The sequence below is a fragment of the Silurus aristotelis genome, assembly GCF_946808225.1.
Source record: "Silurus aristotelis genome assembly, chromosome: 21".
Lineage (NCBI taxonomy): Eukaryota > Metazoa > Chordata > Actinopteri > Siluriformes > Siluridae > Silurus > Silurus aristotelis.
The window spans coordinates 15,703,639-15,718,503 of NC_139594.1; the positions used below are offsets into that span (position 1 = coordinate 15,703,639).

At 38.3% G+C, this 14,865-nt stretch overlaps 1 protein-coding gene and 1 long non-coding RNA gene across 11 annotated transcripts in view; both read right to left on the reverse strand.

Moving 5' to 3' along the window:
* Positions 1–14,865, reverse strand: part of ppp1r9a (protein phosphatase 1, regulatory subunit 9A) — a 71,803-nt gene that overhangs the window by 17,353 nt on the left and 39,585 nt on the right. For all 10 annotated transcript variants that reach the window (XR_014530561.1, XM_083523546.1, XM_083523538.1 and 7 more), the window contains 2 exons: positions 10,152–10,287; positions 1,405–1,557 (listed from right to left, as the gene is read on the reverse strand). Coding sequence is in view for 9 of the 10 variants with exons in the window: in XM_083523546.1 (XP_083379672.1) it covers positions 1,405–1,557; positions 10,152–10,287 (289 nt within the window). In the remaining variant the exon portion in view is untranslated. The remainder of the gene's footprint in view (positions 1–1,404; positions 1,558–10,151; positions 10,288–14,865) is intronic.
* On the reverse strand, positions 11,508–14,285 carry LOC310716567. The gene is made up of 3 exons (XR_014530622.1): positions 13,938–14,285; positions 11,928–13,898; positions 11,508–11,838 (listed from the first exon to the last, which is right to left on the reverse strand). It is a non-coding gene; the product is annotated as an uncharacterized lncRNA (long non-coding RNA).

The following is a 14,865-nucleotide window of genomic DNA, read 5'->3' on the forward strand; positions in this document are numbered from 1 at the left end:
AATCGCTTGGAATACAGTGAACACAAATACAATGGTTTACTGCATACAAATGAAGTTTAGTACAGTGTGTTTTTTGCGTCATTTCAAAGACTTGAAAATAAAACACAGACTCTTTTTAATAACAATACAGATATTAGATATTCCATTTTGATTTTTTTATATTTGCAACAGCAAATGTCACAATCCAGTACCACCATATGGTAGTATGTGATGCAAGTCTAGTACAGTGATGCACATTTCAAGATAATGACAATTAAAGCAAAGCAGACTGCAAACTGTGAACTGTGAACATCAAATGCAAAAGGGAACCAGAGCATCTTTGTACAGCACAAATAATCTCATTAAAAAAAAACATGAAAAAATGAGTTCATTAGTGGCACCAGCTGACAGCAAACAATGCTTTGTGAGAACAGCTGTCTATGGACAATGGGCAGTTACAATGTGGAGATAGAACAAATGCATTCCATATAGGAATAAAACCTCTTCCAAACATTAGCCACTGCACTCAGTTAAATCATCTTTGTACCTGATTCACATTCACATATAATGAGAATCAGTATATACACTATATAAACAAATGTGTATAGACACCTGAACATATGATTCTTTATGCTTTCTGAACATCCCAATCCACATATAGCCCTCTTTTGCAGATGCAATAACCTTCACTCTGCTGGGAAGATGTTCCACTGAATTTTGGAGTGTGCTTGTGGAGATTTGTGCTCATTCAGCTACAAGAGTGTTAAAAAAGTCAGATACTGATGTAGATCAGCATTACAATTCCTTCCCCAAGGTGATCAATAGGGTTGTGATCGGAGCTCTATAGCAGGAGATCTTCCACTCCAACCCAGTGTAAACCATATCTTCATGGAGCTGGCTTTGTGCACAGGAACACTCTCATGTTAATACAGGCATGGGTCTTCAGGTTAAAAATGTTCTAGTACATCCAAATACATCCTATACAATTATGTGCCTCTAAATTTGTGCAGTTTGGGGAGGAACAGCATATGGCTGGAAAAAGCCGGTGTCCCTATACTTTTGTCCATTTTGTTTATGACTTACATTACACCACTGATTGTCTCATGCTTGTGGTCAATGATTGTTGCTGCTGGTTTAAATTGTTTGCATTAATTTAAATAATTCTTTTCATAAAATGATCTACACTTGCATTATTAAATAATCAAAGAATTTCCTGTTGCTAGCCTACTCCTACTTCTACTATTTGGCAGACGACTGCAACTTTTGGGTTAAGGCCCTTACTTAGGGGCCCAGGAGTTGCAGTTTGGTGTGGCTGGGATTTGAATTATGACCATCAGATCCAAAGTCCAATACCTTAACCACAAAGCTACAACCTCCCAATATCTATCACTATAAATAAAGGAGAACTTAAAGCCTGTTGCCTACCTCTCTGAATTTCTGGTAGAGTTTGGTGGCGTCCAGCTCCGATGGGGAGATGAGGTCTTCGTTTTCAGGCAAGTCGAAAACCTCGATGGTTACGTCTTTCTCCGTCCTGCCAGGTCCTACATTCTCATCCTCATCTGTGGCATACTCTCCTGTCTAAGATTCACAGGTAGATATCAGGTAGACACAGTAAATGGGTACTGAAGGAGTTTTTTAAGTGTATCTGAGCAACTTGGTAATGAAGACCCTGAGGGCTAATTTTGCTAATGAAATAAATCAGTCATTTCCCAGAACACCCTGTTTGAACCGTGAACAACTTATGCTCTAGTGGAGAAACCGAGAAACAGACTAGCATTATTGCAGTGTGTAATCTGACTCTGGAGATGTAACCAGAACCAGATTTTACCCTCAATTTTCTACTTTCTCTCATACATGAAAAAGACACACGAACAAGAAACACATGCTTGTCGAAAAGCGAGCAGAGTAACAATCTCCACCCATACTGACCTGCTCACGAGGGCAAGTTCGTAATGTACTGTCACATTCAATTAGTCAGCGTGTAACTCACACTTGATTAGCTCCATGCACCTGTCTTCACAAGCTGAAAGGTACTCAGGGATGTTCTTTTACCTGATATAAACCAGCCAATAACATGCATGGTTTGTTTTACTATCTTTGCAAGGGCCTTCTATTAACAGAACTATTAACAACACCAACACCTAAATCCAGCCCTAGGCTCAAGCTTAGTACCCACAAAGTAATGATTTCACCTTTTGAAAAAAGAAAACTCATATACAGTAGCCTTTCTATAAGTAATTTAATTAGGACTATCATGCTGGTTCCAACAGGAGTGCTGTTACCTCTGAATTTCCAATTCTTTAATTCACAAACAAAAAAAACACATCACGATTTCCACTTTCTCATCAGCACCCTCATAAAGCCCTCGTTGGTGTTTAGCCTTTATTTAGAATGCCTGAACATTCTGAAGCACACTTACAGCCAAGCAGACATGTTATTTGTTCCCCTCACAGACCTTTGCAGACTAGTGGTGTGAGACAAGGCAGAGATGAAACCCTTATCACTGCAAAAAAGCTGCACTAAGCACTTATCCCAAACTGCAATCCAAGTACAAATCACTGTAGTTATGTAAGGACAGCACATTGCAATGATATTGATGTTCTGATAATCCATGGCTTTAAATAATGAAGATTACAGGTTGATATTGGGCACCGCTCTGTGCAGCTGGGGATGGTTCCATAGATCCATGACGTTTTTGAGCAACACAAGAACTTTGAGGAGGAATTTTGTAATGTATTTGTAATTACTGCAATTAATATCAACAATCTACAACAAAGGCTCAGGACCACAGGTTGCATCTAATCGTCGATCAATGCACACTTTAAGGATTAACAGTAATGAATGGACATTCTGTGCAACCCAGATGAGGCTGGGTTCCCTTTTGTTTTTGGTTCCTCTCTAGCTTTCTTCCTAATATCATCTCGGGGAGTTTTAACTTGCCACAGTCACCACTCACTTACTCATTAGGGACAAACTTATAATAACAAATTGTACAATTACAATTCTTTTATTACTGCTTTATTTGTGTGAAGCTGCTTTGAGACAATGGCCATTGTTGAAAGCGCTCTAGGAATACAATATGTATACATATACAAAATGTGTACATGATGCATTCATTAAAAATATAAAAGGATTCTTAACATACATCACACAGCTAAATCATAAACACCAGTGGGCATCTCCACAAATAAATGCAGCACTATTATAACCAAAGTGTACCATTAATTGTTATGTAGTATTGTGTAATGTAATAATAGTGTACTAACACAAATTTAAGCCATATAGAAGTATGGCATGTATTGACAGCTAGCATTATCTGAATGCTAAGTTGCAAATGGATTTGACTTGCTGTTATAACCTATAAGAGAAAGCAAACAGATGATTGTCTTTCTATCAACATATGTATACTACTGTACTGTGTACCATCACCCAAATTGATGTAGTATATAATTAAAATGTATTTCAGTTAATTTTATGTGACTTTGCCAGATATAGCTATAGTATCTCCTGAATTATTTATTTATTGTGTATTTAATTTCACAATATTTTGCATATACTGGCCGCATTAAGTACATACACAATATGGACAAAAGTATTGGAACAATCGAATTTTTCAGCAATATGCGATTCTTTTAAAAATTGTTACCACAAAATTAAAGGCACAAAATTGTATAGGACGTCTTTGGATGCTGTAGCACTAAGATTTTCTCTACATTTTAACAAGGAGACCCAAATCTGTTCAAGCTCCAAGATATGGTTTACATGCATTGACGTGAAAGATCTTGAGTGGCCTGTTATAAAGTTTTGAAAGCACTGAACACCTATGAGATGAATTGGAAAACTGACTCATCACATCAGTGCCTGATTTTACTAAAATCCTTGTGGCTGAATGAACATAAATCTCCACAAGCACAATTGAAAATCTAGAGGAACATCTCCCCTGAAGAAAGGAGGTTATTATAACAGCAAACATGTACAAAATTTAGTATGTAATGTTCTAAAAACACATACGAATCTTACTTAATTTCTAATTATATTTGCCACATACAGTGCCTTGCAAAAGTATTGACCCCCCTTGGCGTTTCTCCTATTTTGTTGTCTTACAACCTGGAATTAAAATGGATTTCTTTGGGGTTTGTATCATTTGATTTACACAACATGCCTACCACTTTGAAGATGCAAAATATTTTTTATTGTGAAACAAACAAGAAATAAGACAAAAAAACAGAAAACTTGAGCGTGCATAACTATTCACCCCCCAAAGTCAATACTTTGTAGAGCCACCTTTTGCAGCAATTACAGCTGCAAGTCTCTTGGGGTATGTATCTATAAGCTTGGCACATCTAGCCACTAGGATTTTTGCCCATTTTTCAAGGCAAAACTGCTCCAGCTCCTTAAAGTTGGATGGGTTCCGCTGGTGTACAGCAATCTTTAAGTCATACCACAGATTCTCAATTGGATTGAGGTCTGGGCTTTGACTAGGCCATTCTAAGACATTTAAATGTTTCCCCTTAAACCACTCGAGTGTTGCTTTAGCAGTATGCTTAGGGTCATTGTCCTGCTGGTAGGTAAACCTCCGTCCCAGTCTCAAATCTCTGGAAGACTGAAATAGGTTTCCCTCAAGAATTTCCCTGTATTTAGCGCCATCCATCATTCCTTCAATTCTGACCAGTTTCCCAGTCCCTGCTGATGAACAACATCCCCACAGCATGATGCTGCCACCACCATGCTTCACTGTGGGGATGGTGTTCTCGGGGTGTTTAGAGGTGTTGGGTTTGCGCCAGACATAGCGTTTTCCTTGATGGGCAAAAAGCTCAATTTTAGTCTCATCTGACCAGAGTACCTTTTTCCATATGTTTGGGGAGTCTCCCACATGCCTTTTGGCGAACACCAAACGTGTTTGCTTATCTTTTTCTTTAAGCAATGGCTTTTTTCTGGCCACTCTTCCGTAAAGCCCAGCTCTGTGGAGTGTACGTCTTTAAGTGGTCCTATGGACAGATACTCCAATCTCCGCTGTGGAGCTTTGCAGCTCCTTCAGGGTTATCTTTGATCTCTATGTTGCCTCTCTGATTAATGCCCTCCTTGCCTGGTCCGTGAGTTTTGGTGGGCGGCCCTCTCTTGCCAGGTTTGTTGTGGTGCCATATTCTTTCCATTTTTTTAATAATGGCCTTAATGGTGCTCCGTGGGATGTTTAAAGTTTTGGATATTTTTTTATAACCCAACCCTGATCTGTACTTCTCCACAACTTTGTCCCTGACCTGTTTGGCGAGCTCCTTGGTCTTTATGGTGCCGCTTGCTTGGTGGTGCCCCTTGCTTAGTGGTGTTGCAGACTCTGGGGCCTTTCAGAATAGGTGTATATATATATATATATATATATATATATATATATATATATATATACTGAGATCATGTGACACTTAGATTGCACACAGGTGGATACATATGCACGCATCACTTTTCCGTAATTAATTTTTTTCGAGTTTTTAAATATATTTTTTAAAAAATAAACAAGTTATTTTTTTCATTTCACTTCACCAATTTGGACTATTTTGTGTATGTCCATTACATGAAATCCAAATAAAAATAAATTTTAATTCCAAGTTGTAAGGCAACAAAACAGGAAAAACGCCAAGGGGGGTCAATACTTTTGCAAGGCACTGTACACATGCATGCAGAGTACAACATGGAGTTAAATGATTTTTCATGACTGCCCAACATGTAAACATGAAAAAACTAGTAGTAAATAATACTGTGTTCACAAACATTTGTCCATATAGTGTATATAAACTACATTCACTGCAGAGCTGTTGATTTTTTGCTACTGATTTGCCAGAAGGTGTTGATTAATTTTAACAGCAGTTCTAACAGTGCGTCTGTTTGCAACACAAATCACAGGTTTATATGAATGTGCTTGATCGAATACATTAGTGTTTCTATAGCAACGGCATGCGCAGGGATTTGCATGGCAGACGTGGCAAAATAAGGAGACGTATAGATAACTTTTATGGAAAAAAATTCCTAAGTGTCAGTGGTTTGTTGAAGTCAGAGGTAAATCTAAGCTGCAAGGTTGTTCTCAAAATAAAGTGCTTTATGTACATCAGTATTCACAGCCTTTGCTCAACACTTTGGCACTGATTACAGCCTCAAGTCTTTTTTGAGTATGATGCTACAAGCTTGGCAGACCCTTTTTTTGGGCAGTCTACCATTCTTTTTTTGCAGAATCTCTCAAGCTCCATCAGGTTGGATGGGGAGTGTCGGTGCACAGCCATTTTTAGATCTTTCCAGAGACGTTAAATGGTGTTCAAGTCTGGGCTCTGACTGGGCCACTCAAGGACATTCACAAAGTCATCCCGTAGCCACTCCTTTGTTATCTTGGCTGTGTGCATAGGGACATTGTCCTGTTGGAAGATAAACTGTCGCCTCAGTCTGAGGTCCTGAGTGCTTTAGAGCAGGTTTTTATGAAGGATGTCTCTGTACATTGCTGCATTCATCTCTCCCTCGATCCTGACCCGTCTCCCAGTTCCTGCCACTGAAAAACATCCCCACAGCATGAGGCAATCACCACCATGCTACACTGTAGGGATGGTATTAGCCAGGTGATGAGCAGTGAATGTTTTTTTTTCCCCCAGACATGACGCTTGCCATTCAGGCCAAAGAGTTTAATCTTTGTTTCTCATGGCCTGCTCTAGGAAGATTTCTGGTGGTCCCAAACTCCTTCAATGCTGCAGACCCTAGATCAAAAGACAATTCCTTAGAATTCATGGCTTGGTTTGTGCTCTGACATGCACTGCTAACTGTGGGACCTTCTATAGACCAAATCATGTGCAATCAACTGAATTGACCACAGGTGAACTCTAATCAAGTTGTAGAAACATATCAAGAATGATCAGCGGAAACTGTATGCACCTGAGCTCAACCTTTAGTTTTCATTGCGAAGGATGTGAATACTTATATACATGTGATTTTTGTGATCTTTTTAATACATTTAAAATTTCGGACAAACTTGTTTCACTTTGTCATTATGGGGTATTGTTTGTAGAATTTTGAGGAAAATAACTAATGTGATCAATATTGGAATGAGGCTGTAACATAACAAAATGTGGAAAAAGTGAAGCACTGTGAATACTTTCTGGATGCACTATAGTATCTACACATACATATTAACTATTAAGTATAGTTCCATAGAGTTCCATATTATATATATATATATATATATATATATATATATATATATATATATATATATATATATATATATATATATATATATATAAAATGGAACCATAATTGATTTCTAACACCTGTATTTCTCTGACTATTTCATGTCAAAATTATCTATTGCACCAGGTGCACCATATCATTCCAGTCAAATTGCCAGATCAGTTTAAAAGACATAAAATCATACTTTTGCATCAGCAAAGCATTTCAATAAGAAAAGTTGGATGATGACCAACCTTACACCAAATAATTGTCACCAAACTCTGAAAATATTAAATTGGCCCCTTTTTGGTGCATCGGCCTTAAATTAAAATACAGATGTAAATCAAAATAAATACAAATTATAATAAAATTATTCATTTTCATTTTTACAATACTGAGAAATTATACATTTAAATAGAAATAATAAATAGTTATAATTATAATAATATTATAATAATAAGAATTCTGACCTTGATGGTGAACTAATTTATTTAAAAGCATTGAAAACTGAAAAACAAAGCATAAAAAAAAGTTCATATTTCTGTTAAATGTCAAAAAAGTGATAATCTATTTTTACCTTTTTTCAGTTCATTTTTATTATAACAAATAAATAAACAAATAGATAGATAAATAAATAAATCACACACTTCCACAGAGTAGCATGTCTTTATATAGAATTGGTTATAGTACAATTTGCCTGTTAATTAGCAGATTTGCAATGCAACAGCTTTCACACAACTTGCACCCAATTACAGCCCAGTTGCATGCTTACATAGTACACACGCTGAGAAAATTAGTTGCTTCCGCAAATTCATTAGTTCGCTTAGTAGAATCTGGTGTAATTTGTTTCCTACAAACTGTGACGTTTCACTGAATTCGACAAAAACAGATCTTGACAGAACCTGTGAATGACATTAAACCATGATGCGCTAAATTTGATCCGAATAAGGAGCTGCCCATCCAGATAATATAACAAAACTTGCTAAGTTTGGAAAGAACAAACGTATGCTCCACACAGACACTTTTTGTTTGCTAATCTGGGTGTCATGGCACCAGTTCATTGTGTGAGGATTGGAAAGAAGTTTGGATAAAGGGCATGGGACTGCAGAACTGCGGAAATCCGACTGTGGCAAGACGTCTTGCTGTAAAAACATTATTCCCACATTCTTTTCTCTAATGCAATAACCACTGGCTATTACGCTACACTTCCCCTATACCTTCAAATCACCAGGTACAATAAAGCTTATAAATGTAATTATCCCATCACCACTGCTGACAACTGTATCCCAGCTTTGATTATTCAGCCTTTCCTCCAGTCAATCATCAGAGCGCTAATATAGAACCCTAGTGCCATGGCAACACATTGCATATTATGGTAATGTGCTTCCGTCGAATGCATGGAAACAAATCCTCCTAAAAAAAGAGCATGCTGACGGGCAGGAAAACAAGCTCAGTCTCTTTAGTCAAAGATGAAAGAAAAGTGCTTACACCAGATCCCATGAAAGTAAGGTCTATGAAATTAAACATAATGGTTAGAGTGTATACACTGTACTCAAAGACAGAAACACATTATAATAACGGGGTAAAAACATTATTTTATCATAATAACTATTATGCAATATACTATCCTTTGATTGGACAGATTTAAAGCTTTGTTCATGATGTATTCAGTTTAGTCTCATGTAGTTTTTCAGAGATATGGGTTTTTACTGTCTTGAAGACTTGCTTGCCGAGTTAAAAATGCAGCCGTTTTACACTGATTTGGCTTTCTGTCCACGGTAATTACAGAAAACACTATTAAATATAGATTTTAGTCTGCGTGAGATGGAAAACCTGAGACATTTAAAATACCTAGCTGATATTCATTGGCATGGTACTTGTGATCATGTGACCCAGGAGTCCAGGGCTCTAGGGCTTTAACAAGTGAACTAATCTATGTCTAATGGAAACATAAATCATTAATCATGTGCTCAAAAGAACTTTGTTCAGCCAGTAGTCATGCAGCAGTGAATACAAACAGTCGTCTTCTTCTTCTTTTGGCTGCTCCCATTAGGGGTCGCCAGAGCGGATCATCCGTCTCCATACCCCTCTGTCCTCTACATCTGCCCCTTTCACACCAACTACCTGCATGTCTTCCCTCACCACATCCATAAACCTCCTCTTTGGTCTTCCTTATTTTCCTACCTCCTGGTGGCTCCATCCTCAGCATTCTCCTACTGATATACCTTATGTCCCTCCTCTGCACATGTCCAAACCATCTCAATCTCCCTCACCTTGTCTCCAAAATAAGAAGCTATAACATTAAAATCTGGTTATCCCCAAAATTAATAGAGGAAAATTTTGCTGGTTTTATGAATAGCATTAGTAAAGTCCGATACGTTTTAATTCCTCTCAAAGGCCATTTAAGATCTTCCACTCCAACCCCTATAAACCATATCTTAATGATGTTCACTTTATGCACAGGGGCACTGTCATGCTGGAACAGGTTTGTGTTTCCTGGTTCAGGTAAAGAAAAAGAATTTATTCTACAACATGCACAGACGTCCTATACAATTGTATGCATCCAACTTTGTGGGAACAGTTTAGGGAAGAAGCACATTTGGCTGGAAATGCCAAGTGTCTCAATACTTTTGTCTATATAGTGTATATATAAAATAAAGATATCATTCTGACAGTGGGGGAGAAGCATTTATTAAACAAAGTACATAAAAAGATCTATAATTGCTTTAAATGAAGGACATGTAGTGTAGAGGTGCCAATTGTGGTCAAAACACAGACATTTTTTTAATAAATCAAAAACAAAATAATGTGTACAAAATATTATTAATAATAATAAAAATTGTCAGTTTGGATTTGAAACATTCTGCTATGAATTTATATCAGTGAGCCTTATCTGGAATATTCATTGTTCAGGCAGACTATGGCTTGCACAAAACAGTTGTAGGAGACAGATGCGCTGCACTATGGCTTACCTCATCATCATCAGCATCGTACTGTGCATACTGCTGCTCCATCATTTCTCTCTGACGCCTCTCCTGCTCCAGAGTCTGACTGATCAGCTGTGCTACCTCGCTCTCCTGGCCTGGACGCTCCCGGCCAATCACAAACCTGCACAGAAATTAGGTTAAAACAACCAATTAGGAGGTTAGGAGTATTATTGCAAATATGGGGATCTTTCTCTGTTCTGTGTGTGTGTGTGCGTGTGTGTGTGTGTGTGTGTGTGTGTGTCTACAAAATGGTTAATATTTTACATTTCCAGTGTTCGTAAAACCAACAGAACGGAAAAAAAATCAGAGTAAGATGATTATGTTTAAGGTGAATTGTAAAAAATAAATATCTGAAGCTAACCCCTGGTCCCAATTTTTTTTTTAAATGCACTAGGAAAGAGTAGAAGCTCTTTCATCAGTCAGCAATCTTGTGAAACTCTCTGTAAACTATTTATTAGCTTTATTATTCTCACTTTTAACTCTATGCTATAACTACAGTAAGTACAGTGAGAACTAGACGTAAGCTAGAAGTGGTTTTGGTCGCATGATTTTACTTGAAGTCACCCCACATATCCTCAGTCCCATCCTACCTAAACCAACCAGAGGAAAAAACAAAAAAACAGAATTCACTAAACTCCTAAAACCTAAATTTCGAAATCGAAACGTTACAAAAACAATTTTAAACAGTAAGAAAGTGATCGTGAGTATAAATCAACAGGATGTTTAAAAGTGAGCGCTGCTGCAGGCACAAAATGCTGGGCACTTTCAGGTTGAGGGTAAAATCCATGGCTGGTGGGATATGAGTTTTATTCATAAAATGGAACTGCGCATGAGACTACAGTTTGTATATACTGCATTTAAGCACACCCTCAATTCCATTATAAGCAACAATGCTATCTTGTGTAAAAACATGACAGTGTTTTTATTTTTTTTTTTATATGAACCTTTCACAAATCTCCAGTCTAACGCCACTCATAGAAACTGTAACATGCAGATACAAAGCCAACATTTTTTATTGCTGAACTGCTGGTCAAACTATCGGAACATGTATGAGCTGTGTCTGACTCACGCCAGTGTTAAATTATCACTACCATTTCAATAACTTGTTAAGTGCTGAATTTGGCATTTCACCCTTTTTTATCATCAAACCTCCCCATCCAAATCGCCACCTTTAAAATAAAACATTTCCCAGGCAAATTTTTTATCTGGAGTATTTTTGAGTGATTGCTTGTACTATGTTAAATGCACAGCTGCACGGAGAGTGATATATTATATAATAATATTTTTCAATTGATATATTCATATTTACTTCCTTCAGCACATTTTCATGATTCACTTATGTTTTTATTTTCTTCTTCTTCTTCTTCTTCTTTCAGCTATTTTCATTAGGGGTCGCCACAGCAGATCATCCGTCTCCATACCCCCCGTCCTCTACATCTGCCTCTTTTACCCCAACTCCCTGCATGTCTTCCCTCACCACATCCATAAACCTCCTCCTTGGTCTTCCTCTTTTTCTGCTTCCTGGTGGCTCCATCTTCAGCATTCTCCTACTGATATACCCCATGTTCCTCCTCTGAACATGTCCAAACCATCTCAATCTCGCCTCCCTCGCTTTGTCTCCAAAACGTCCTACATGCGCTGTCCCTCTAATAAACTCGTTTCTAATCCTGTCCTCATCACTCCCGATTAAAATCTCAACATCTTCAGCTCTGCTACCTCCAGCTCCACCTCCTGTCTTTTACTCAAAACTTTCCCTTTCACTCTTGCAGATACTCTTCTATCACAAATCACTCCTGCTATCACTCTTCTCCACCCACTCCACCCTGCCAGCATGCTTTTCTTCACTTCTCTAACACACTCTCCATTACTTTGCACTGCTGATCCAAGTTACCTGAACTCATCCACCTTCTCCACCTCTTCTCCCTGTAACCGCACCACTCCACTACCCTCCCTCTCATTTACGCACATGTACTCTGTCTTACTCCTACTGACTTCCATTCCCCTTCTCTCCAGCGCATATCTCCACCTCTCCAGGCTTTTCTCAACCTGCTCTCTCATCTCACCACAAATAACAATATCATCCTTAAACATAATTATCCACGGAGACTCCTATCTGACCTCGTCCGTTAACCTGTCCATCACCACAGCAAACAGGAAAGGGCTCAGAGCCGATCCTTGATGCAATCCAACCTCCACCTTAAACCAGTCTGTCGTTTCTACTGCACACTTTACTGCAGTCACACTGTCCTCATACATGTCCTGCACCACCCTCACATACTTCTCTGACACACCCGACTTCCTCATACAATACCACAACTCCTCTTTTGGCACTCTGTCGTACGCTTTCTCTAAATCCACAAACATACAATGCAACTCCTTCTGACCTTCTCTATACTTCTTCATCAACATTCTCAAAGCAAATAATGTGTCTGTGGTGGTCTTCCTCGGCATGAAACCATACTGTTGCTCACAGATGGTCACCTCTTCTCTCAGCCTGCCTTCCACTACTCATTCCCATAACCTCATGGTGTGACTGATCAACTTTATTCCACTGTAGTTACTACAGGTCTGCACATCTCCCTTATTCTTAAATTCAGTAATTTTTTTTTTACTTTGTAATAAATTTCAGTACTACTTTACATGGAATGTTATGTTGGTTTGTTTTTTTAACCAGTATCTATTTTCATTTTTAAATAGAATTTTTAATCGAATAATTAATTGGTTATCGGCAAGTACGATTTAATCTAGCTATTGATAGTCACGATAAAATTCACTAATGGTCAACCTCATGACATTTCCCCAAATAGCAAGTGATCTCCTGGCTTTGTGTGAAGCTAATGCAAGAAGTGGACCTTCTAGTCGTTCTGCATCTGCACCCAGGGCTGCTCGCTCCTCCCATGGTGCTACAGTAGAGTTGACCTGGAAAGGCCTGTGTGCCACTGTACATACACTGGTCGTCATGTGCAGCGTGCTAACTGGGATGACAGGCGAGCCATCTAAGCTCTTCTGCCAAAATGCTCCTCATTCACTCATAACCCAATGAATCCTTCCTAGGGTCTGTTTAAATAGATCTGCCTGGTCAGATTCAGTGACCATTTAAGTCGACGTGGTTTGAGACTTGGATTAATCAGGTCAAATATAGAACGACAGGAGAATCTGGGCCACAAGGCGACATGCTCAATACGAGAAGGGGAATTTCTGAAGGAGAGAACAAATCAGAGAAAATGGGAAAAAAGAACAGATGTATATCATAGAAAGATCTTGACGAACAGAGCTGGGAACACTTACTATGAAGGACATATATCTAATGACCTCTGAACATGTTCATAACGTATAAATTGTTTATGATGCTATTGTATTATTATTATTATTATTACTATAATAGCTAACATTATACAACAGCGGTGTTATCATTATACAACATGTTATACAATGTATAACATTATACAACATCTGACGGGTGAGATGTTGATTCATTTTCACACAGCAGCTTTAGCAGTATTTAACAGCTGATTTAACAGCAAATCAGTTTATATTAAAGAGTTGGTTTTAATACATGGATGGCAACTGCGAATTCACAAGGAATACACACAACGGAAGTACACATATATTGAGATGAGTTATTAACATGCAAATGCTGTACACTTTTTCAGCAATTGCATTATGCGATCCAACATACAAAAAGCATTGGGACATCTGATTTTTTACAGCCATATGTGGTTCCTCCCCAAACTTTGACCACAATTTTGGAGGCACACAATTGTATAGGACGTCTTTAGATGTGGTAGTATTAACCATTCCCCTTTACTTGAACTAGAAAGTCCAAAACCCCATGAAGATATGGTCAAGAGTCATGAGTGAAGAAGCTATTATTGTCATTTCAACCATATATAGTTGACGCAGCGCACAGTGAAATGAAACAACGTTCCTCCAGGAACCCTTTTTTTACATAAGACAACATGTGGTTTACATGAGTTGAAGTAAAAGATATTGAGTGGCCTGCTGTAGAGCTCTGAACACCTTTGTGATGAATTGGAATGCTGACTGCACCCCAGGCGTCCTCCCCTCACCTACATTAGTACCTGACTTACACCCTAACCCCTTTGTGACTGAATGAGCACAAATAATAACCGCAAATAGGAAGTAAATGTGGAATATGATATTCAAAAAGCACATGCGAATCTTATTGTTAGATGATATATACCGTAATTTCCGGACTATTAAGTACACCCAAATATAAGCCGCACCCACTGAATTTGACAAAGATTTTTATTTTTAACATAAACAAGCCGCACCTGTCTATAAGTCGCAAGTGTCTACACTGAAACTAATTAACTTTACACAGGCTTTAATGAAAGACAGTGTCGGTAACACGGCTTGTATCTAAACAGCAGCCTACCAAGAAAGTCATAGTTCACTGTCTTCCTCCTTCCTTTCACAACTATTTCTCTCGGGAGTTTATCTTTTGGCATCGTCATGCGTTTAAAAATCACCATCGGTGAAGCTTTTCTCCCGATGGCGTGCAGCTCAGAACACAGGTGAAGTGTGTTTTTTCATGCTCGGTTGTTTTCAGCGTGACGAATGATTCGTATTTCCTGTAGACCGTCCGAGTGAGCGGCAGGTCAAACGTCAGAGGAACATCATCCATATTTATGATGTGGTGCAGCCTGATTCAGTGGGAGCGCATCCGATTTAATAT